Below are 24654 nucleotides of genomic sequence, written 5' to 3' on the forward strand. Positions count from 1 at the left end.
ACAAATATTAGACAGCAAGGCTCTTGATCCAGGAGGGGATTCTCTGGTGTTACCAAGAGGAGTTTGATTTCGCAAGAAGCTAACCAGCTAGATCAGGGGCCTTCAACAGGCAGATCACCAGCTACATCATCGGCCTTCAACAGGTAGATCACCAGCTACATCAGGGGCCTTCAACAGGCAGATCACCAGCTACCAGTAGCTCGCCAAGCTGAAAGTATTTTTTTTTTCATGTGTTCAATCGCAAACTGTGATAAATATAAAGCTCCCAGCAACTATCTAATCAAAGCTACATCAACATTATCCCACTCCTGGTTAGCCACTATTGGCTTAAAAAGCCAAACGTAACAATATCTGCCAATTAATTTCCAGCAATATTGCCCGTCTTTCTGTTTGGTGCACGCATTTGTCTATCACTCCGTATGTAGCCAGTAAGCAATGCTAATGATAACCGTTTTGTGGGTAGACAAATACTTTCCCCAAAAACCTTCTCAATTAAATGTGAACTGCAAAGTAGGCTTACCTGACAAAGATCTCATGAATATTTGTATCAATTGGGTGGCCATTGTTTTGCAAACTCTGCCGTGACATGTTCTGTAGCAGTGGGGCTAACAGCAGAAACATCACTAGACCGACACGTTCCGCTTTCGCTTAATACACAATTAAACGGGAATCACACTCAAAAATCTAAATGTGTTTGCTTTTTTTTCCTGAGAGCTCACAAATTGGTCTTCTGATGTGATTTAAGCATTGACATAGACTCAGAACATCCATTAGAGTAAAAAACTGAAGAAGGAAAAAAAAACTGGAAATATAAAACAGAATTCCGGAAAATACCCACAAATATTTGATGGGGCCCCCTTAAGAGTTGTTTATTAACCATTACTGTACCAGGTATATTGACAGAAAACACATCTCTTGTATATCACGGACCCGGGGAAGAGTTTCAGGGTAGAGAAGAATGTGCCTTACATCGAAAGCTATAAAAAAAAAAAGTTGTCTGAAGACCCCTGAGCTAGATACCTACTAAGTTAGCAAACCAAATGCACCACTTCAGAGCATTTAGCACTGTGGTATCTTAGGATGCTTCTTAGATCGATGACACCGGACAAGTACGTACGTTTTAGTATTTAATTGTAACTTAGAATAACATTACAGGAATTCACCTGGTGTAAGCTATCTGAGCACGGTTATATGGTCAGACATTGAAATGGCTACGGATAGCGGAACGCAAACCCCGTATTGAGTCAATACTGCCATCTATTGGTAAACATAATACTTAACATACATTTCCCAGGTTACTACATTCCCCCCTTTTTGGCTAATAAATCAACTTAATTCCTTTCTGAGCTAGGCTGCCAACTAAACATTTATGATTTTTCATAACAATCACATTTCTTGTTTGTTTTTTACAATCCTATTCATAATTCATTATTTATATATTTACTTGTTTTTATTTTTTTTACTTCAGTGACCTCTAGGAACATGATCTTCCTTAGGATCTGAAATAGTCTGGCGGATGTCTCTCTCTCTAATGGAGCGTCTCCGAGGTGGTGTAGCTGGTGCCAACAGCACTTCACCACTTCACCACAACAAAGTCCTGGTGGTCTCAGGTTGTTTGTCCAACTGCAACTCTGGGGAACGTTCCAAAGTCCTGGTGGTCTCAGGTTGTTTGTCCAACTGCAACTCTGGGGAACGTTCCAATGTCCTGGTGGTCTCAGGTTGTTTGTCCAACTGCAACTCTGGGGAACGTTCCAATGTCCTATCCTGCTTGTTTAAGCATCATCCAACACATCGATCTTCAAGACTTAGTCATTTTCTCCTTCCTGAGGGATTATTTCTGGAACGGGCAGCCTACTTAGAGCATCAGTGTTCTCATTGTATCTACCTGGCTTGTAGATTATTCTGTACTCGTAGGCCCTGAGCCACACAGCCCTACGTTGAACTCTTGGAGAGACCATTTCTGGTACTGGCTTTTGTTCATGGAACAGAGAGAACAGAGGCTTCTGGTCGGTCACAATAGTGAATGTTCTCCCGTATAAGTACTTGTGTATAAGGACCCCTTGGCGTCCACCTTGTGACCCAGGTACTGCACTTCATCAGCAAACAGCGTACACTTGCTCCTCTTCAGCCGGAGACCGGCCTCTTCTATCCTCCTCAAATCTTCACCCAAGTTTCTGAGATGCTCCTCCTTCGTGACAAGAATGTCGTCGAGGTAAACTGCTACCTTGGGTATCCCCTGCAGAACTCCCTCCACGGTTCTTTGGAAGATAACTGGCACGGAGGACACCCTGAAAGGTAAACGTTTGTAGGTAAACATCCCTCTGTGGGTGTTTATGGTCAGGTACTTCTGTGAAGTTTCAACTATTAGCACTTGACAGCCAGTCCTTCCTTGTCCAGCTGGGTGTACTTTTTCCTCCGCTGGCGACAATGTTCTTGACATGGACCCGATAGGTTTCTCTGCGTCATTCTCCATCCAGTTTTGTGAACTGTTGCCCTCCAGTTAACGCTGAAAGCAAGTCCTCCACTCTGGGTATGAGGTACAGCTCCAGAGAGTCACCACATAGATTTAACCATTTGGTCTGAGTATGGGAACAACTGGTGCTGCCTACTCAGAGAACTTGACAGGAATAATTATATCCTCTTTTAAGAGTGTCAATTTCCATATCCACTTTAGGGTTCATGGCATATGGAATTGATCTTGGCCTAATGAATCTGAGAGTAGCATCTGCAGCAGCATGAATGGTAGCTTGGACCCCTTTTAAATTTCCTTAGCTCTTCTTTGAAAACACACTCATGCTTTGATAGCACCTGCTGCACTGTCAATGTCTCTGTGGTGACATGTTTGATTTCCTCCAACCGACCTCTCCCTAGTAAGCTGGGGCCAGTACCCACTACTAAAAGAGGCAGACTTTTATTTTTGTCCTTGATATTCCACTTGAACATCAGCAACTCCAAATCACCGTAATTTTCTCCCGTGTGTATGTTATGAGTTTAATGGGGGGTGTCTCTCAGTCAGTGGTGACCAGTCATTCAGGGCAAGTGGGGCAGAGACCCAAAGTTAATAAAGCCGCATGCAAACATGGTCTCTTTTTTCGCTTTCTTGAGTAAAGGCAGCTCCAAAATGCAGGTGTTTCAGCCTAGCTGAGTAAAGGCAGCTCCAACATGCAGGTGTTTCAGCCTAGCTGGTCCTCTGTAGCTCAGCTGGTAGAGCACGGCGCTTGTAACGCCAAGGGTAGTGGGTTCGATCCCCGGGACCACCCATACACAAAAATGTATGCACGCATGACTGTAAGTCGCTTTGGATAAAAGCATCTGCTAAATGGCATATTATTTATTTTATTTATTATTTAAAGGCAGCTCCAACATGCAGGTGTTTCAGCCTAGCTGAGGAAAGGCAGCTCCAACATGCAGGTGTTTCAGCCTAGCTCAGTGCTTTCTGTGGTGGTGGGGCAGCCAGCGGAACATACGGAGCGTAGGGGTTGGTAATGTTCTGTAGTTGCGCCGTGATTGGCTCAGTGTTCTGTCACTCATGGGGACACTATGTCTGCCAAATCTAAGGGTAGAGCTCGAAAATTCAAGCCCCTTGGGTGCTGCCATAGAGTTACATTAGAAGTGCCCATCCAAGAAGGCTCAAGGGTCTTTGGCCACAGATAAAATGACGTCAAATCACGTTATATCTACAGTAGCTTTGATTGGACTGATCATGTCAACATCATACTTAGAGAACATTACCAACCCTTACCCTTTGTATTTTCCGCTGGCTGCCCCACCACCACCACAGAAAGCACTGAGCTAGGCTGAAACACCTGCATTTTGGAGCTGCCTTTACTCAAGAAAGCAAAAAAGAGACCATGTTTGCATGCGGCTTTATTAACTCAATGTTTTTTCGTTTTTACATTGTTTGCAAACTGATATGTGACACGTATTAATGCCAAAATAACATACAAAACAGGCAACAACAAAAAATATAATTTCAGCTATTTAAACGGTTACGGGATGGCGGAAAGCAAACGTGGTATTGAGTCAATACTGCCATCGATTGGTAAACATAATACTTAACATAAATATACCAGGTTACTACAAGCAGATTTTAAACAGTTAACTTAAAAGTTATAAGATACACTTTACATACAAAAGTATGCCCTTACGGAAAAATATTGCAGTCAGAGTGCAGTATAACTGCAGTATGCTTCAAATACTGTGTCCAAAATTCGTTTTTTTTACTGCAGTAATTTTGCAATTACTGCATCCAGAATATCGAGTATGTGGACACCCCTATTTCAGCCACACCCGTTGCTGACGGGTGTATAAAATCGAGCACACCGCCATGCAATCTCCATAGAAAAACATTGGCAGTAGAATGGCCTTACTGAAGAGCTCAGTGACTTTCAACGTGGCACCGTCATAGGATGCCACCTTTCCAACAAGTCAGTTCGTCAAATGTCTGCCCTCCTAGAGCTGCCCCGGTCAACTAAGTGCTGTTATTGTGAAGTGGAAACGTCTAGGAGCAACAACGGCTCAGCTGCGAAACGGTAGGCCACAGAAGAGGACCGACGAGTGCTGAAGCAAGTAAAAATCGGCTGTCCTCGGTTGCAACACTCACTTCTGAGTTCCAAACTGCAACGTCAGCACAATAACTGTTCGTCGGAAGCTTCATGAAATGGGTTTCGATGGCCGAGCAGCCGCTTCAAGCCTAAGATCACTATGCGCAATGCCAAGCGTCGGCTGGAGTGGTGTAAAGCTCTCCACCATTGGACTCTGGAGCAGCGGAAACGCATTCTCTGGAGTGATGAATCACGTTTCACCATCTGGCAGTCCGACGGACGAATCTGGGTTTGGCGAATGCCAGGAGAATGCTACCATAGTGCCAACTGTAAAATTTAGTGAAGAAGGAATAATGGTCTGGGGCTGTTTTTCATGGTTCGGGCTAGGCCCCTTATTTCCAGTGAAGGGAAATCTTAACGCTACAGCATACAATGACATTCTAGACAATTCTGTGCTTCCAACTTTGTGGCAACAGTTTGGGGAAGGCCCTTCCCTGTTTCAGCATGACAATGCCTCCGTGCACAAAGCGGGGTCCATACAGAATAGTTTGTGTGTGGAAGAACTTGACTGGCCTGCACAGAGCCCTGACCTCAACCCCATCGAACACCTTTGGGATGAATTGGAACGCCGACTGCGAGCCAGGCCTAATCGCCCAACATCAGTGCCCGACCTCACTAATGCGCTTTTGGCTGAATGGAAGCAAGTCCTCGCAGCAATGTTCCAACATCTAGTGGAAAGCCTTCCCAGAAGAGTGGAGGCTGTTATAGCAGCCAAAGGGGGGGGGGCCAACTCCATATTAATGGCCATGATATTGGAATGAGATGTTCGACGATTAGGTGTCCACATACTTTTGGTAATGTAGTGCATCTAGCTGGAAAACATTTAGCTGTGAATTCGTGCTGCAGAACAGTGAAATAGCCCTTACGCAGCCTGGAGGTGTGTTGGGTCATTGCCCTGTTGAAAAACAAATGATAGTCCCACTAAGCCCAAACCAGATGGGATGGCGTATCGCTGCAGAATGCTGTGGTAGCCATACTGGTTAAGCGTGCCTTGAATTCTAAATAAATCACAGACAGTGTCACCAGCAAAGCACCCCCACACCATCACACCACCTCCTCCATGCTTTATGGTGGGAAATACAAATGCAGAGATCATCCGTTCACCCACACCGCGTCTCACAAAGACACGGCGGTTGGAACCAAAAATCTCTCATTTGGACCAAAAATCTCCAAATTGAAGATGTGTCTGTTACTTGAACTCCGTGAAGCATTTATTCGGGTCGTGTGTGCAGTGTCAATAAAGCTTTGAATTCATGGCGACTTAGTGTGAAGTAAAAACATTAGGCTAAAGTCTTCCATGGATAATGTGCTATTTTAGTTTTTGCTAATCTAATGCTGCTCATGTTGGGGGAAAATGTTGTAATTTCCCGGGTCTTGTCATTCCATTTTTTTTCAGTAAAAGTGAAGTGTTGATGGGGGAATCGCAGGATCCCGGTTACCCATGTTAATCCCTAACACATGGTGACCGGGGACTACCGGTAAGATTCATAATGAAAAATAATGTGACGGGTGAAATGAAGAACGCGATGTGCTTTATCTTCTAAAGTATTGCACAAGTTAATTGCAGACAGGGCTATAAATTAAACATTTTCATTGGTAGCACTGGTGCTCCTAACTTTAAAAAGTTAGGAGCACCACATGAAACTTAGGAGCAGCAGAAAATATGATTTTTTAAATTGATTTAGATACAGCTATGTTGGGCCTATATGAAATATTCTAGCTACTTTTGAAGCACGTTGTGCCCCAGAAACGAATATGTAAATACATTAATTTATTATAAAAGCTAAAATGTTGATACGAATACGTTGTGTAAAAGCACTAATATCCTATTGAGATGCATTACATAGAAAATGTTACACTGTCTCTTTAAAAAACGTCAGGTTTGTGATGATGACATGCAAGACATCAGTCATTCATTCATGATTCAGCTATGATCATTGATCTCCTGAAGAAGATATCCCTTTTTCCTTTCTGTCTGTGTCCCTGAATGTTTACATGTACTGGTCAAGATACCAGAATGGTAACTAGCTAGCCAATGAGGTAACAGGACTGAACAGAGTGTCAACAAATGGTTAACAACGTTGATGTGTGAGTAGTTTCAGAACGGCCCACGACATGGTTTATGAATGTGAAATGAGGCGCAGGCGATCCGCTACAGGAACATAAAAATATTGCACTGGTGACACAAATTGATGTAATGATGCAGCCGACCACCAGAGGGAGGCAAATACACGTTTATTGGACAGAGGACCTTTACATGGTCCTAGGAAGGTCTGGATGGCTGTCTTCTGACTTATAAAATGGAAATCAATCAAATAAGTCATGTAAACATATATACACTGCTCAAAAAAATAAAGGGAACACTAAAATAACACATCCTAGATCTGAATGAATGAAATAATCTTATTAAATACTTTTTTCTTTACATAGTTGAATGTGCTGACAACAAAATCACACAAAAATTATCAATGGAAATCAAATTTATCAACCCCATGGAGGTCTGGATTTGGAGTCACCCTCAAAATTAAAGTGGAAAACCACACTACAGGCTGATCCAACTTTGATGTAATGTCCTTAAAACAAGTCAAAATGAGGCTCAGTAGTGTGTGTGGCCTCCACGTGCCTGTATGACCTCCCTACAACGCCTGGGCATGCTCCTGATGAGGTGGCGGATGGTCTCCTGAGGGATCTCCTCCCAGACCTGGACTAAAGCATCCGCCAACTCCTGGACAGTCTGTGGTGCAACGTGGCGTTGGTGGATGGAGCGAGACATGATGTCCCAGATGTGCTCAATTGGATTCAGGTCTGGGGAACAGGCAGGCCAGTCCATAGCATCAATGCCTTCCTCTTGCAGGAACTGCTGACACACTCCAGCCACATGAGGTCTAGCATTGTCTTGCATTAGGAGGAACCCAGGGCCAACTGCACCAGCATATGGTCTCACAAGGGGTCTGAGGATCTCATCTCGGTACCTAATGGCAGTCAGGCTACCTCTGGCGAGCACATGGAGGGCTGTGCGGCCCCCCAAAGAAATGCCACCCCACACCATGACTGACCCACCGCCAAACCGGTCATGCTGGAGGATGTTGCAGGCAGCAGAACGTTCTCCATGGCGTCTCCAGACTCTGTCACGTCTGTCACGTGTGCTCAGTGTGAACCTGCTTTCATCTGTGAAGAGCACAAGGTGCCAGTGGCGAATTTGCCAATCTTGGTGTTCTCTGGCAAATGCCAAACGTCCTGCACGGTGTTGGGCTGTAAGCACAACCCCCACCTGTGGACGTCGGGCCCTCATACCACCCTCATGGAGTCTGTTTCTGACCGTTTGAGCAGACAAATGCACATTTGTGGCCTGCTGGAGGTCATTTTGCAGGGCTCTGGCAGTGCTCCTCCTGCTCCTCCTTGCACAAAGGTGGCGGTAGCGGTCCTGCTGCTGGGTTGTTGCCCTCCTACGGCCTCCTCCACGTCTCCTGATGTACCGGCCTGTCTCCTGGTGGCGCCTCCATGCTCTGGACACTACGCTGACAGACACAGCAAACCTTCTTGCCACAGCTCGCATTGATGTGCCATCCTGGATGAGCTGCACTACCTGAGCCACTTGTGTGGGTTGTAGACTCCGTCTCATGCTACCACTAGAGTGAAAGCACCGCCAGCATTCAAAAGTGACCAAAACATCAGCCAGGAAGCATAGGAACTGAGAAGTGGTCTGTGGTCACCACCTGCAAAACCAGTCCTTTATTGGGGGTGTCTTGCTAATTGCCTATAATTTCCACCTGTTGTCTATTCCATTTGCACAACAGCATGTGAAATTTATTGTCAATCAGTGTTGCTTCCTAAGTGGACAGTTTGATTTCACAGAAGTGTGATTGACTTGGAGTTACATTGTGTTGTTTAAGTGTTCCCTTTATTTTTTTGAGCAGTGTATTAAAATGTATTTAAAAAAATAATAAAAAATTCAAATGGCAGTATTGACGTTATTGAAAAATTATCCCGTGGCTGTTTCAAAATACCCCGGTATAGGGTATATATACGGTATACTGCCCAAGCCTATAACATACCTTGGTAGAGAGGAAGGCGTTGAGGTGTTGGTTGAACGACAGGACAGGATGGTCAGCCACTCTCTTCAGGAACTTATCCAGAGCCTTCCTCCTCGTCTCTACAAACTCCTCAGAGAACCGGTCCACCACCCCCTTCATCACAAACTTCTCAGGGAGGGGCTGGAGGGGGCAGGGCGAGAGAGAGCGAGAGATAGGGGACAGAAAGTGAGAGAGAGAGAGTCATTCTAATGGTTAAGACGTTGGTTTTCCGAGTGGGAAACTGGGGTTCAGATCCTACCAGTTACGCTAGTACATAACTTACTGGTCTGAGATGTGTAGTCAAGGGTTAGGGTCAGGGTTAGGGGTCAGGGTTAACCTACTGGTAAGAGATGTGTAGTCTAGGGTCAGGCTCAGGATTAACCTACTGGTAAGAGATGTTTGGGTTAGGGGTCAGGATTAACCTACTGGTATGAGATGTGTAGTCTAGGGTTAGGGTCAGGATTAACCTACTGGTATGAGATGTTTGGGTTAGGGGTCAGGATTAACCTACTGGTATGAGATGTGTAGTCTAGGGTTAGGGTCAGGATTAACCTACTGGTATGAGATGTGTAGTCTAGGGTTAGGGTCAGGATTAACCTACTGGTATGAGATGTGTGGGTTAGGGTCAGGGTTAGGGTCAGGATTAACCTACTGGTAAGAGATGTGTAGTCTAGGGTTAGGGTCAGGATTAACCTACTGGTATGAGATGTGTGGGTTAGGGTCAGGATTAACCTACTGGTATGAGATGTGTAGTCTAGGGTTAGGGTCAGGGTTAGGGGTCAGGATTAACCTACTGGTATGAGATGTGTGGGTTAGGGTCAGGATTAACCTACTGGTATGAGATGTGTGGGTTAGGGTCAGGATTAACCTACTGGTATGAGATGTGTAGTCTAGGGTTAGGGTCAGGGTTAGGGGTCAGGATTAACCTACTGGTATGAGATGTGTGGGTTAGGGTCAGGATTAACCTACTGGTATGAGATGTGTGGGTTAGGGTCAGGATTAACCTACTGGTATGAGATGTGTAGTCTAGGGTTAGGGTCAGGATTAACCTACTGGTATGAGATGTGTGGGCTGAGTGTCCTCCAGCTTGGTCCTGAGCCAGTCAAAGTCCTGGTAACGCCGCCTCACAGAGTACTCTGGTAGGTCAAACTCCACCCGCGTTGTCTGGGGGGGGGGGGGGGGGGGGGGGGGGGGGGAGAGAGAGAGAGAGAGAGAGAGAGAGAGAGAGAGAGAGAGAGAGAGAGAGAGAGAGAGAGAGAGAGAGAGAGAGAGAGAGAGAGAGAGAGAGAGAGAGAGAGAGAGAGAGAGAGAGAGAGAGAGAGAGAGAGAGAGAGAGAGAGAGAGAGACAGAGAGAGAGAGACAGAGAGAGAGAGACAGAGAGAGAGAGAGAGAGGGTTACACTGTGTTACCTAATCCTAATCCTAACCCTGACTCTAAACCCTGACAGGGTACTCTGGTAGGTCAAACTCCACCCAGGTGTTCTGGAGGGAGACGCAGGGAGAGGGGCCGGCTATCCCGGCTATTAGGACTAGGTGGTAGATTTTCCAACACGTCCAACAACACGTCCAAGAACACGTCCAACAACACGTAACACCTCACATCATTCTGCCCAAAAACAATGACATTCTCTCTCAACCAGTGGCAAATGGGCTTTTTAGGTGATGCCGCCCTGTGATAAGCAGTGCTCACTTTGTCAAAGGCAACGGCGCAAAATATTTATCTTGTAAATCCAGGGTGCTGTTGGAGAGACGCATTGCTGCAGCACTCCACCAACTTTCCCTCAAAAAATCATCCCGTTTACATTGTGATGTATACCACTTGACTAAAAGTATGTGGACACCTGCTCGTCGAACATCTCATTCCAAAATCATGGCCATTAATATGGAGTTGGTCCCCCCTTTGCTGCTATAACAGCCTCCACTCTTCTGGGAAGGCTTTCCACTAGATGTTGGAACATTGCTGCGGGGACTTGCTTCCATTCAGCCACAAGAGCATTAGTGAGTTCGGGCACTGATGTTGGGCGATTAGGCCTGGCTCGCAGTCTGCGTTTCAATTCATCCCAAAGGTGTTCGTTGAGGTCAGGGCTCTGTGCAGGCCAGTCAAGTTCTTCCACACCGATCTCGACAAACCATTTCTGTATGGACATCGCTTTGTGCACAGGGGCATTGTCATGTTGAAACAGGAAAGGGCCTTCCCCAAACTGTTGCCACAAAGTTGGAAGCACAGAATCGTCTAGAATGTCAATATATGCTGTAGCGTTAAGATTTCCCTTCACTGGAACTAAGGGGCCTGAACCATGAAAAACAGCCCCAGACCATTATTCCTCCTCCACCAAACTACAGTTGCCACTATGCATTTGGGCAGGTAGCGTTCTCCTGGCATCCTATGACGGTGCTAGGTTGAAAGTCACTGAGCTCTTCAGTAAGGCCATTCTACTGCCAATGTTTGTGTATGGAGATTGCATGGCTGTGTGCTCGATTTTATACACCTGTCAGCAACGGGTGTGGCTGAAATAGCCGAATCCACTAATTTGAAGGGGTCTCCACACACTTTTGTATTTATAGTGTATTTCATTATGCATTCACTAAGTCTTGCTCCGCTATTGAATGGACAAGTGTAGTGTTTGTAACGCAAGATGGAGAAGAGCCTGTCTCTCGTCAGAGAACGCATTTATTTTGGGAGATTGCAAAATATGATATTTTCATACAAGGTGACAATAAAACATGTTTTGTTTAGTTACTTTTTCCTAAACTTGTTTCTCTAACTTTATAGCAAGTCAAGCTAGCTTGCACTGCAGAGCTAGCTAGCTAAAAGCTAGGCTAAAGATACCATTGTAGCAAGCGACCTCCACCTAATAATTATTTTACATTTACGTCATTTAGCAGACGCTCTTATCCAGAGCGACTTACAAATTATCAAAAACAAAACCTCATTACCATCACAATCAACTTCAAAAGGGAGGTAACAGTCATAATATCATTGGAATTACAGCCAATGTGTGTATTATTTAACATTACTATTAAAATAGTGCTCACTTATAGGAATGGGTAATTGTTTACAAGTTGTTAGTTATCCCATAAAGCCACACATATTTTTATCTTCTTCTGTGGTTTAGTAACTTCCTGTTTTTCGACAGACTCTGGCTGGACTGAAGAGGACGCAAAGTTAGAAATGTGTCTAAGTCTCCAACGGAGCCTTGAACTGCAAGGGGGCATTGCGATTCCACTCAGTAGTGGACGTCCCCATTTGAAATTCATGACATCTGGTGAAACGGAACGGAGTGCTTATGGGCAAAGCCTCGTTCACATTATCCATAAGCACTTCGTTGGACTGGAGCGTAGACCTAGGGTTAGGGTTAAGGTCAGGGGTTAGGGGTTGGGGTTGGGGTTAGGGGTTGGGGTTGGGGTTAGGGGTTAGGGGTTAGGGGTTGGGGTTGGGGTCAGGGTTATCCATAAGCACTCCGTTGGACTGGAGCGTAGACCTAGGGTTAGGGTTAAGGTCAGGGGTTAGGGGTTGGGGTTGGGGTTAGGGGTTGGGGTTGGGGTCAGGGTTATCCATAAGCACTCCGTTGGACTGGAGCGTAGACCTCAGTTCATCTTTCAATCACCCAAGTGGGTAGATGCTCCTAAAAACCAATGAGGAGATGGGCGAGGCGGGACTTGCAGCGCGTTGAGCGTCACAAATAGAACCAAGAGGACTTCTAGTCGGACTCAGGAGGCGCGCACACCATCCACCGCTTCCGAGCATAATACCCGCTAATGTTCAGTCCCTGGACAATAAAGTAGACGAGCTCAGGGCGAGGATCTCCTTCCAGAGACACATCAGGGACTGTAACATTCTCTGTTTCACGGAATCATTGCTCTCTCTCGGGATATACTGTCCCCGTTAAGAAAAAGGGGAAAAATTAGTATTAGCATTACTTTAAGGTTTATGTAAATGGTAGGTTCAATCCTGTTACTCTGGTTGTGTAAGTTGCTGTTTTAACATAACTCTGTACCTAATACAGGTCAGGGTCAGGGGTTAGGGTTAGGGTCAGGGGTCAGGGTTAGGCTGTGCACATCGTGTTCTTACCCTCTGTACTCTGAAACTTGCATGTTCGGAACGAGGTGTCTGTTCAAACGAAGTCTCTCCTCATCCTAACAGTTCTTAGTACTCGCATGAGAACACAGAGGACACCGACTATTTGGCCAACTCATTCAGTAGATATCTGTACCTAATACGGGTTAGGGTCAGGGGTCAGGGTCAGGGTCAGGGGTTAGGGCCAACTCATTCAGTAGATATCCGTTGGTTTGACACATTGACACAGGTGTGGTGGATTAAGGACATGTAACCAGGTTGGGCTATATAAGCCACGCCCCAACACGAATCACCTACGGGTGGTCGCTGACAAGCTCCATTTTTGCGATAATTTATCGATATCAAATAAAGATAGATTGTTTGAAAAAAATGACAAAGTCTCTCTCACTTGATTAGAATTTTCCACGACAGCAGTGTATGTTTCATGATTAACTCCTCATGGTGTGATTGTGATAACGTACAGGAACTCAAGTCCTTTTATTCACCTGACCTAGAATACCTTACAATCAAATGCCGACCGTATTACCTCCCAAGAGAATTCTCCTCAGCTATAGTCACAGCCGTGTATATTCCCCCTCAAGCCGATACCACGACGGCCCTCAAAATAACTACACTGGACTTTGTGCAAACTGGAAACCACATATCCTGAGGCCGCATTTATTGAAACTGGGGACTTTAACAAAGCAACTATGAGGAAAAAGCTACCGAAGTAGCAGTCGTGCTTCAAAAACTCTCGACCACTGTTACTCTCCCTTCCGGGATGGCTACAAGGCCCTCCCCCGCCCTCCCTTTGGCAAATCAGGTCACAACGCCATTCTGCTCCTCCCATCCTATAGGCAGGAACTAAAAAAAGGAAGTACCCGTGCTAAAGTCTATTCAACGCTGGTCTGACCAATCGGAATCCATGCTTCAAGATTGTTTTGATCAAACGGACTGGGATATGTTCCGGGATTCTCTGAGAATAACACTGACTGAGTTCATCAATCACCTGCCATACAACCCTTATCACAGAAGGATTACTTTATACTATTCCAGGTACAGTGAGGGAAAAAAATATTTGTTCCCCTGCTGATTTTGTACGTTTGCCCACTGACAAAGAAATGATCAGTCTATAATTTTAATGGTAGGTTTATTTGAACAGTGAGAGACAGAATAACAACAAAAAAATCCAGAAAAACGCATGTTAAAAATGTTATAAATTGATTTCCATTTTAATGAGGGAAATAAGTATTTGACCCCCTCTCAATCAGAAAGATTTCTGGCTCCCAGGTGTCTTTTATACAGGTAACGAGCTGAGATTAGGAGCACACTCTTAAAGGGAATGCTCCTAATCTCAGCTTGTTACCTGTATAAAAGACACCTGTCCACAGAAGCAATCAATCAATCAGATTCCAAACTCTCCACCATGGCCAAGACCAAAGAGCTCTCCAATTATGTCAGGGACAAGATTGTAGACCTACACAAGGCTGGAATGGGCTACAAGACCATCGCCAAGCAGCTTGGTGAGAAGGTGACAACAGTTGGTGCGATTATTCGCAAATGGAAGAAACACAAAATACCTGTCAATCTCCCTTGGCCTGGGGCTCCATGCAAGATCTCACCTCATGGAGTTGCAATGATCATGAGAACGGTGAGGAATCAGCCCAGAACTACACAGGAGGATCTTGTCAATGATCTCAAGGCAGCTGGGACCATAGTCACCAAGAAAACAATTGGTAACACACTACGCAGTGAAGGACTGAAATCCTGCAGCGCCCGCAAGGTCCCCCTGCTCAAGAAAGCACATATACAGGGCCGTCTGAAGTTTGCCAATGAACATCTGAATGAGTCAGAGGAGAACTGGGTGAAAGTGTTGTGGTCAGATGAGACCAAAATGGAGCTCTTTGGCATCAACTCAACTCGCCGTGTTTGGAGGAGGAGGAATGCTGCCTATGACCCCAAGAACACCATCCCCACCGTCAAACATGGAGGTGGAAACATTATGCTTTGGGGGTGTTTTTCTGCTAAGGGGACAGGACAACTTCAGCGCATCAAAGGGACGATGGACGGGGCCATGTACCGTCAAATCTTGGGTGAGAACCTCCTTCCCTCAGCCAGGGCATTGAAAATGGGTTGTGGATGGGTATTCCAGCATGACAATGACCCAAAACACACAGCCAAGGCAACAAAGGAGTGGCTCAAGAAGAAGCACATTAAGGTCCTGGAGTGGCCTAGCCAGTCTCCAGACCTTAATCCTATAGAAAATCTGTGGAGGGAGCTGAAGGTTCGAGTTGCCAAATGTCAGCCTCGAAACCTTAATGACTTGGAGAAGATCTGCAAAGAGGAGTGGAACAAAATCCCTCCTGAGATGTGTGCAAACCTGGTGGCCAACTACAAGAAACGTCTGACCTCTGATTGCCAACAAGGGTTTTGCCACCAAGTACTAAGTCATGTTTTGCAGAGGGGTCAAATACTTATTTCCCTCATTAAAATGCAAATCAATTTATAACATTTTTGACATGCGTTTTTCTGGATTTTTTTGTTGATATTCTGTCTCTCACTGTTCAAATAAACCTACCATTAAAATTATAGACTGATCATGTCTTTGTCAGTGGGCAAACGTACAAAATCAGCAGGGGATCAAATACTTTTTTCCCTCACTGTATTCCTTAAAGAGGTGGGGTTTCAAGTGTCTCCGTAAGGTGGTCAGTGACTCCACTGTCATGGGGGAGCTTGTTCCACCATTGGGGTGCCAGAGCAGCGAATAGCTTTGACTGGGCTGAGCGGGAACTGTGCTTCCGTAGAGGTAGGGGGGCTAGCAGGCCAGAGGTGGATGAACATAGTGCCCTCGTTTGGGTGTAGGGTCTGATCAGAGCCTGAAGGAAAGGAGGTGCCGTTCCCCTCACAGCTCCGTAGGCAAGCACCATGGTCTTGTAGTAGATGCGAGCCTCAGTTCATATGGTAGAGAAATGAACATTCAATTCTCTGGCAACAGCTCTGGTGGACATTCCTGCAGTCAGCATGCCAATTACATGCTCCCTCAAATCTTGACACATCTGTGGCATTGTGTTGTTTGACAAAACTTCAAATTTTAGAGTGGCCTTTTATTGTCCCCAGCACAAGGTGCACCTGTGTAATGATCATGCTGTTTAATCAGCTTCTTGATATGCCACACATATCAGGTGGATGGATTATCTTGGCAAAGGATAAATGCTCACTAACAGGGATGTAAACTAATTTGTGCACAACATTTGAGAGACATTTCTGGGATCTTTTTATTTCAGCTCATGAAAACATGGGACCATGAGCTTTACATGTTGCATTTATATGTTTGTTCAGTGTACCTTCAGCTTCCATCCACATTACAGGTTAGGGTTAGGGTTAGGGTTAGGGTTACCTTAGTGGCGACCTTGTAGGTGATGTAGGTCTCCATAGTGGAGACGTGTTTCTTCGGGTCGTCGACAGTAACAAAGAGGTCACGTGTTTCTCCGTCCAGGTCGTCGTCCAGCTGCAGCCGGTTCAGGAGGGAAGATGAGGAGGCGGGACTAGATGTCTCCACCGGCGTCCCGTTGGGCAGACTCAGGTCCTAGAAGCAGGAAACAGGAAGTAAATAGCAACATCATTAGTATGTCTGCATCCCAAATATAATATAATATAATAAATATAAATATAATATATAATATAATATAATATGCCATTTAGCAGACGCTTTTATCCAAAGCGACTTACAGTCATGCGTGCATACATTTTTTTTTTGTATATGGGTGGTCCCGGGGTTCGACCCCACTACCTTGGCGTTACAAGCGCCGTGCTCTACCAGCTGAGCTACAGAGGACCACATTAACATTTATGGCTCCATGTGGTCTCTGGTCTAAAGTGGCACCCTATGGTCTCTGGTCTAAAGTGGCACCCTATGGTCTCTGGTCTAAAGTGGCACCCTGTGGTCTCTGGTCTAAAGTGGCACCCTGTGGTCTCTGGTCTAAAGTGGCACCCTATGGTCTCTGGTCTAAAGTGGCACCCTGTGGTCTCTGGTCTAAAGTGGCACCCTGTGGTCTCTGGTCTAAAGTGCTGACATCAAGGTGTTACTGCTTTTATTTTGTTTGGAAAACAAATGTTTGTTTTTACACTATCGGAGCTTTGGATTCCATGTTCTGTGGTTGCTTCGGAAGCTCGTCTGACTGCGGCGTCACATCTGTGGCCTCAAGGCAAGTTTGCCTTCATAAATTAGACTACTGCAATGCTCTACTGTCTGGCTAGCCAGATAAAGCACTACATGCATTTCAGCTAGTGCTACATACGGCTGCTAGAATCTGGACTAGAACCCACCAAAAAAATGTTAATGTGATCATATTACTCCAGTGCTAGGCTTCCTGTTCAGGCTAGTGCTGACTTCAAGGTGCTCCTTGCTAACCTACAAAGCATTACATGGGCTTGCTCCTACCTATCTCTCTGAGTTGGTCTTTCCCCAATGTCCCTCTATCCTTTTTGGCACTGAGAAAATGTCAGGTCTGCTGAGTGCGAACTGAAACTTTGTGAAAATTCTGTGCAACTTCCAGCGCACGCGTTTAAATTGAACACTGAGGCTGTACCCGTTTTAAGTTCCAGTTTTAACAGTGGCCCAGTAGGCTACTGTGGCTATTTGATCATAATGTAGGCCTGCCAGAGTGGCCTACCATCAAAAACAATGGAGAAAATGCATCCCATAACATTTTAACATGGAAATATCTGTTCAATCATTCAGCCTACAGTAGCAGTCAGCGTGTGGTGTTCAACGTAGGGCTACATTCCATGAGACTTTTGACAACAACAAAAAACATGCAGGGCTTGGCATTAACCTGTTTATCCACTGGTCCTTCAGACAAGGAGGTGACTGAAAATGTTGTTTTGTTGTTTGATGCAAGAAACGACTTTACAAAATAAAATGCATTAGAATTCCCATACCATTACAACAGAGTATCAGAAAAATTACTCTACCCTCTGCCTATTGGCTACTTAGGTTATTCAAGCCTGTCTCAAAACACAACACTGCCCCTTTAAGACAAAAAAAAAGCTATATGCACACGTGACTACATGCAGGTCTCACTTTGATCTCAAAACAAGTGCATCTACTCACGACCGCTCACGCTGTAAACACGGTCCAGTTCAAAGTAAATGGCACAGGTCCATATATGGCAAAGGTCATTTTGCGTATAGGCCTACTGCAGCTCTGATTGGTTATGCCGCACCAGTCTGTGTAGAGTAGGGGCTGAGTAGTGCCTGTCAATGCAATAGAATCCTACACCGATGCCTTTTACCGACAACAAAATCTCATGCATAGTTTGTTAACAGGGAACAGTTTGGAATCTGATTGATTGATTACTTCTGTGGACAGGTGTCTTTTATACAGGTAACAAGCTGAGATTAGGAGCACTCCCTTTAAGAGTGTGCTCCTAATCTCAGCTCGTTACCTGTATAAAAGACACCCGGGAGCCAGAAATCTTTCTGATTGAGAGGGGGTCAAATACTTATTTTCCTCATTAAAATGCAAATCAATTTATAACATTTTTGACATGCGTTTTACTGGATTTTTTTGTTGTTATTCTGTCTCTCACTGTTCAAATAAACCTACCATAAAAATTACAGACTGATCATGTCTTTATCAGTGGGCAAATGTATAAAATCAGCAGGGGATCAAATACTTTTTTCCCTCACTGTGTGTAATATATATATATCCACACAGTGATCCCTTGTGAAGATGCTGGAGGACACAGGTACAAAAGTATCTATACCCACAGTAAAACGAGTACTATATCGACATAACCTGAAAGGCCGCTCAGCAAGGAAGAAGCCACTGCTCCAAAACCGCCATAAAAAAGCCAGACTACGGTTTGCAACTGCACATATAGGGACAAAGATCGTACTTGTTGGAGAAATGTCCTCTGGTCTGATGAAACAAAAATAGAACTGTTTGGCCATAATGACCATTGTTATGTTTGGAGGAAAAGGGGGGTTGTTTGCAAGCCGAAGAACACCATCCCAACCGTGAAGCACGGGGGTGGCAGCATCATGCTGTGGGGGTGCTTTTCTGCAGGAGGGACTGGTGCACTTCACAAAATAGATGGCATCATGAGGAGGGAATATTATGTGGATATATTGAAGCAACATCTCAAGACATCAGTCAGGAAGTTAAAGCTTGGTCGCAAATGGGTCTTCCAAATGGACAATGACCCCAAGCATACTTCCAAAGTTGTGGCAAAATGGCTTAAGGACAACAAAGTCAAGGTATTGGAGTGGCCAACACAAAGCCCTGACCTCAATCCTATAGAAGATTTGTGGGCAGAACTGAAAAAGCGTTTGCGAGCAAGGAGGCCTACAAACCTGACTCAGTTACACCAGCTCTGTCAGGAGGAATGGGCCAAAATTCACCCAACGTATTGTGGGAAGCTTGTGGAAGGCTACCCGAAACATTTTACCCAAGTTAAACAATTTAAAGGCAATGCTACCAAATACTAATTGAGTGTATGTAAACTTCTGACCCACTGGGCATGTGATGAAAGAAATAAAAGCTGAAATAAATCATTCTCTCTACTATTATTCTGACATTTCACATTCTTAAAATAAAGTGGTGATCCTGACTGACCTAAGACAGGGAATGTTTACTAGGATTAAATGTCAGGAATTGTGAAAAACTGAGTTTAAATGTATTTGGCTAAGGTGTATGTAAACTTCCGACTTCAACTGTACATATCCTTTAAAAAAATATATATATATTTCCCTTTATTCCTTTCCAACCCCACCACCCCTTCCCTAATTGGAGTAAACTTGTGAACAACAACGCTTAGGCCTCGACTTCCAGTTTGTACATACTATATACACCTTATGGACCCAGTCAATTTTACAATAGTTCTATTTTGTTTGTTTTTCCTCCTGAACTTCCCCTACCCTCAACCTCTCCGATCATTTTCATGATGTCCATCCGGTTTGCTTCTATATGCCATATCTTTCTAACTGTGCTCTTTCAACAAAGCTCTCAACCTATAACCTATATACTTATTATGGACACAGTATGCTTTACATTAGTTATCTTGTTGTTGTTAGTTGTTGTTAGTTGTTATTAGTCCCATCCTTCAATTCCATTCAACACCACCCATCTATCTCGTAACACCATCCATATTGGATTTCTATTTGCCATATATTTTTCAACTGTACTGTGATGTTTTACAAAAGTTCTGAACCTTTCTATTCTCATTGTTTCTACAGATTGTAAATTGAAAATAATTTTTTTTGCTAAAAGTATTATTATATTATTGAATGATTGACTGTGACTTTTCGGATCACCCAGTAGTGCTAACTGCAGGGTTAGCTCCAGCTAAATATTGCAATCCTTTAGCCATTCCAGGACCTGTGTCCAAAAACAAGCTACAAACGGACAGTACCAAAACAAATGATCTAATGATTCTGTCTCTTCGCAGCAAAATCTGCAGAGCTGGGATGGTTGTATCCCCCATATAAATAACATTATATTGGTAGCAATAACTTTATATAGTAATTTAAATTGAAAGATTCTAAGTTTTGAATCCGGTGTCGTTTTGCGTATCAGTTCATAAACACTATGCCATGGAATCGGTACGTCAAAAATCTCTTCCCAACTATTTTGCAATCTATATGGGACGGCTGTCAATCCTTTGGTCCTTAAATGAAACTGATATACTTTTGTATTTATCACAGTTTTCCTTAACCAATTATGTTCTTTAATGCAGGGCCGACAGACAAGTTCCTTACTTTCTCCCCCTTCCACTTTCCTCTTCCATTTTTGCGGTAAGGCTGCAATTTTTGTTAGCTGCATGTGCGACATAACTCCACCAGTCCTACCGAAAGATTTTTCACCAATTAGCATATTTGAGTTTAACAACAACATTTGTTGCATTATTTGTTCTGTCGTTTCTGGAGGACTAGAAGTAAAACAGTGGAAAACGTAGTTTACACTGGAACAAAAAAAAAAGTGGTTCAAGAGTTGTTTCCTGTTCTGTAATATAACAAATAGTATAAAAAGGGCCATGTTCTGAAGAAAGGGACACACCCCAAGGAGAGAGAGAGAGAGAGAGAGAGAGAGAGAGAGAGAGAGAGAGAGAGAGAGAGAGAGAGAGAGAGAGAGAGGGAGAGAGGGAGAGAGGGAGAGAGGGAGAGAGAGGAGAGGGAGAGGGAGAGAGAGAGAGAGAGAGAGAGAGAGAGAGAGAGGGGGAGAGAGGGGAGAGAGAGAGGGAGAGAGAGAGAGAGGGAGGGGAGAGGGAGAGGGAGAGGAGGGAGAGAGAGAGGGAGAGAGGAGAGAGAGAGAGGGAGAGGAGGGAGAGGGAGAGGGGAGGGAGAGAAGGGGAGAGAGAGGGGAGGGAGAGAGAGGGGGAGGGAGAGGAGAGGGAGAGAGAGGGGAGAGGAGAGAGAGAGAGGAGGGAGAGGAGGAGGAGAGGAGAGAGGGAGAGAGAGGAGGGGGAGGAGAGGGGGGGAGGGGAGAGAGAGGGAGAGGGTGAGGAGAGGGGGGAGAGGGAGGAGAGAGAGGGTGGAGGAGAGAGAGAGGGGGAGGGAGAGAGAGAGGGAGAGAGAGAGGGGGGAGAGAGAGAGAGAGAGGGGGGAGAGAGAGAGGGAGAGGGAGAGAGAGGGAGAGAGAGAGGGGGGAGAGAGAGAGGGAGAGAGAGATGGGAAAAGAGAGGGGCAGAAAAAGAGGGAGAGAAATGGAGAGAGAGAGAGAGAGAGAGGGGGAGAGAGAAAGGGCCATGTTCTGAAGAAAGGGCCGTGCCTCAGAACATTTAAAAACAGCTACTAACCAGGCTTAGCAGGTCAAAGTTATTCGGCTCTTTAGCCTCTATTCACATGTAGGAGTCCCCCTCAGGTTTTCAGACAGCGGTGAACTTCAAGCTCAAAATAAACTTTCATGGCTCCATGTTAATCACAAGACCTTCTGTCACACATTCTAATCTACATACCAAATGGCACCCTCCGGGCACTGGTCTAAAGTAACGCACTATATAGGGAATAGGGTGCTATTTGGACTGCACCCTGTGTCGCTCCGCATGCATTCATTACCTGGTAGAGACTTGGCAAATAAGGGAAAAACAGCCTCCAGATATTTCCTGAGCTGAAACTAAGTATAGGCGTGATGTTCCTCATTGTGTACAAACTCCGATGACCTTCGGATCAAGTCGTTCACATTTAGGCCAGGCCAACTGACCCAAGAAACTAAAACCCAGCAGAACACATTCTTGGAAGTGTTTCTTGATGTTCAGTCCAATGCACAGGTTTAAGGAGGGGGTGATGTAAGCCAATCTAGTTCCCCTAGAGAGCTAAGGGTCAACATTAGGCTAGTGATGCGTTTGATTGTGGAACGCCAGGAATGGCTGAACCAAGATTAATGGCATCCATAAAGTGTTCCTCCTTCTCTTGCAATAGTAAAGTGTTGCCACGACGACCCACAGGGCAGGAGCCCAGGGCAGGAGCCCAGGGCAGGAGCCCAGGGCAGGAGCCCAGGGCAGGAGCCCAGGGCAGGAGCCCTGTTTCTGTACTGTGAGGCAGGGTGATGTCGACCTACAACGCCAAGCAGAGGCATTGGGTCCCATTTTTTAGAGTCTTTGGTATGACTCGACCAGGGATCGAACACCAATCTCAGGGTGGATACTCATCATTCTCTATAGGGATACTCTGACCACAAAACCAATGAGTTGGTTCTCTCGCAATAACAAAGCTTTTTGTTGAGTATCTCACAAACTAAAAGTTATGTACAATAAACATTCCCCATAGAGAATGACAAGATGTCCCAGGTGATAACACAGAACAGGTGTAGAATGACAAGATGTCCCAGGTGATAACACAGAACAGGTATTGTCAGGCATTTGGCTGAGCGCCCCATGACTGCCACTGACATCCCACGCTGAAACAACAGTAACCTGCAGTAACCAACAGTAACACGCAGTAACCTGCAGTAAGATGCAGTAACCAACAGAAAACTAAAGAAGCCAAATTGGTGTTTGTTATTATTTGTGTTTCATTCATTTTGAAATAATACTATTTAAAGGGGCCATTTTGAAATAATACTATTTAAAGGGGCCATTTTGAAATAATACTATTTAAAGGGGCCATTTTGAAATAATACTATTAAAGGGGCCATTTTGAAAAAATACTATTTAAAGGGGCCATTTTGAAATAATACTATTTAAAGGGGCCATTTTGAAATAATACTATTTAAAGGGGCCATTTTGAAATAATACTATTTAAAGGGGCCATTTTGAAATAATACTATTAAAGGGGCCATTTTGAAAAAAATACTATTTAAAGGGGCCATTTTGAAATAATACAATTTAAAGGGGCCATTTTGAAATAATAATATTAAAGGGGCCATTTTGAAATAATACTATTAAATGGGACATTTTGAAATAATACTATTAAAGGGGCCATTTTGAAATAATACTATTTAAAGGGGCCATTTTGAAATAATACTATTAAAAAGGGGACATTTTGACATTTTATGGCTTTAAATGACAGCTCTGTGCCATCTCATCTACAGATGAAAAGTTATTCAGGCCAGAGGATACAGTTTGTTCTTTACAAGCTGGTAAACTAAATATCCAGCTTGCTCACCTGTGATTAGAGAGCCCTTGGTAGGAATTGATATCAAATGATTATAGCATCTCTAGTGCCACAATGAATCGCTGTAGCTACAAGACAAGTTATCAAGATAAAATCATTGTCCCAACATCTCTGCCACACAGATTTATTTCCAAGTCTACAGTCAATGTTGCGGTAGACTCAGCTACAATGTAAAAGAGCTCAGCTGGTAGAGCACGGCGCTTGTAACGCCAGGGTAGTGGGTTCGATCCCCGGGACCACCCATACGTAAAAATGTATGCGCACATCACTGTAAGTCTCTTTGGATAAAAGCGTCTGCTAAATGGCATATTATTATTATTATTTATTAGTATGTGTGGTGTGGCAAAGCAGGTGGGCATTTAGAAAAACATCTGATGTGTAGGGGGTAAATCTACGCTAATGGATTTACTCTTTGACTCAGATTTTCACTTTAAAAATGTAAAAAAACATTGATTTCAAAGATTAAAAGGTACCGAACAGTGAAAATAAAGTTTTCCATCAAATTTCGATGAAACCAGTTCAAAGTAGGGTGACCTAAGTATGAAAAATGAATGTTGCTGGTACATTGATAAAGTCTGATCATAAAGTTACTGGTCCCTTCCCCCGTGTCAAACACTTGGATTCAGGAGGCAGGTATTACCAAGGATTTACTTCTGGCTTTATGCAACGTCACATAAAGCCAGAAATGTAATAAACCAATGGTAGCGTCTTATCATCTTAACTCATTTAAATATGAACCACCTTAAAACCATCCTCACATGTGTTCCTTCGCCTTGCTTTGTTTACAAGACCAAAGATACTGGTAACCTTTCATCTGTGGTGTGACTGTTAGATTCTGGTAACCTTTCATCTGTGGTGTGACTGTTAGATACTGGTAACCTTTCATCTGTGGTGTGACTGTTAGATACTGGTAACCTTTCATCTGTGGTGTGACTGTTAGATACTGGTAACCTTTCATCTGTGGTGTGACTGTTAGATACTGGTAACCTTTCATCTGTGGTGTGACTGTTAGATACTGGTAACCTTTCATCTGTGGTGTGACTGTTAGATACTGGTAACCTTTCATCTGTGGTGTGACTGTTAGATACTGGTAACCTTTCATCTGTGGTGTGACTGTTAGATACTGGTAACCTTTCATCTGTGGTGTGACTGTTAGATACTGGTAACCTTTCATCTGTGGTGTGACTGTTAGATACTGGTAACCTTTCATCTGTGGTGTGACTGTTAGATACTGGTAACCTTTCATCTGTGGTGTGACTGTTAGATACTGGTAACCTTTCATCTGTGGTGTGACTGTTAGATACTG

General features: G+C 44.3%; 1 protein-coding gene across 1 annotated transcript in view; it reads right to left on the reverse strand.

The window, feature by feature from the left end:
- The window catches only part of LOC311115026 (sorting nexin-30-like), a 55669-nt gene that overhangs the window by 14866 nt on the left and 16149 nt on the right, over positions 1-24654 (reverse strand). Inside the window, exons 2-4 of the mRNA XM_084190243.1 lie at positions 16132-16320; positions 9731-9841; positions 8660-8818 (exon numbers count right to left, since the gene is read on the reverse strand). Coding sequence (XP_084046369.1) covers positions 8660-8818; positions 9731-9841; positions 16132-16320 — 459 coding nt within the window. The remainder of the gene's footprint in view (positions 1-8659; positions 8819-9730; positions 9842-16131; positions 16321-24654) is intronic.

This window comes from Coregonus lavaretus (assembly GCF_964263955.1).
Source record: "Coregonus lavaretus genome assembly, contig: HAP1_SCAFFOLD_340, whole genome shotgun sequence".
Classification (NCBI taxonomy): domain Eukaryota; kingdom Metazoa; phylum Chordata; class Actinopteri; order Salmoniformes; family Salmonidae; genus Coregonus; species Coregonus lavaretus.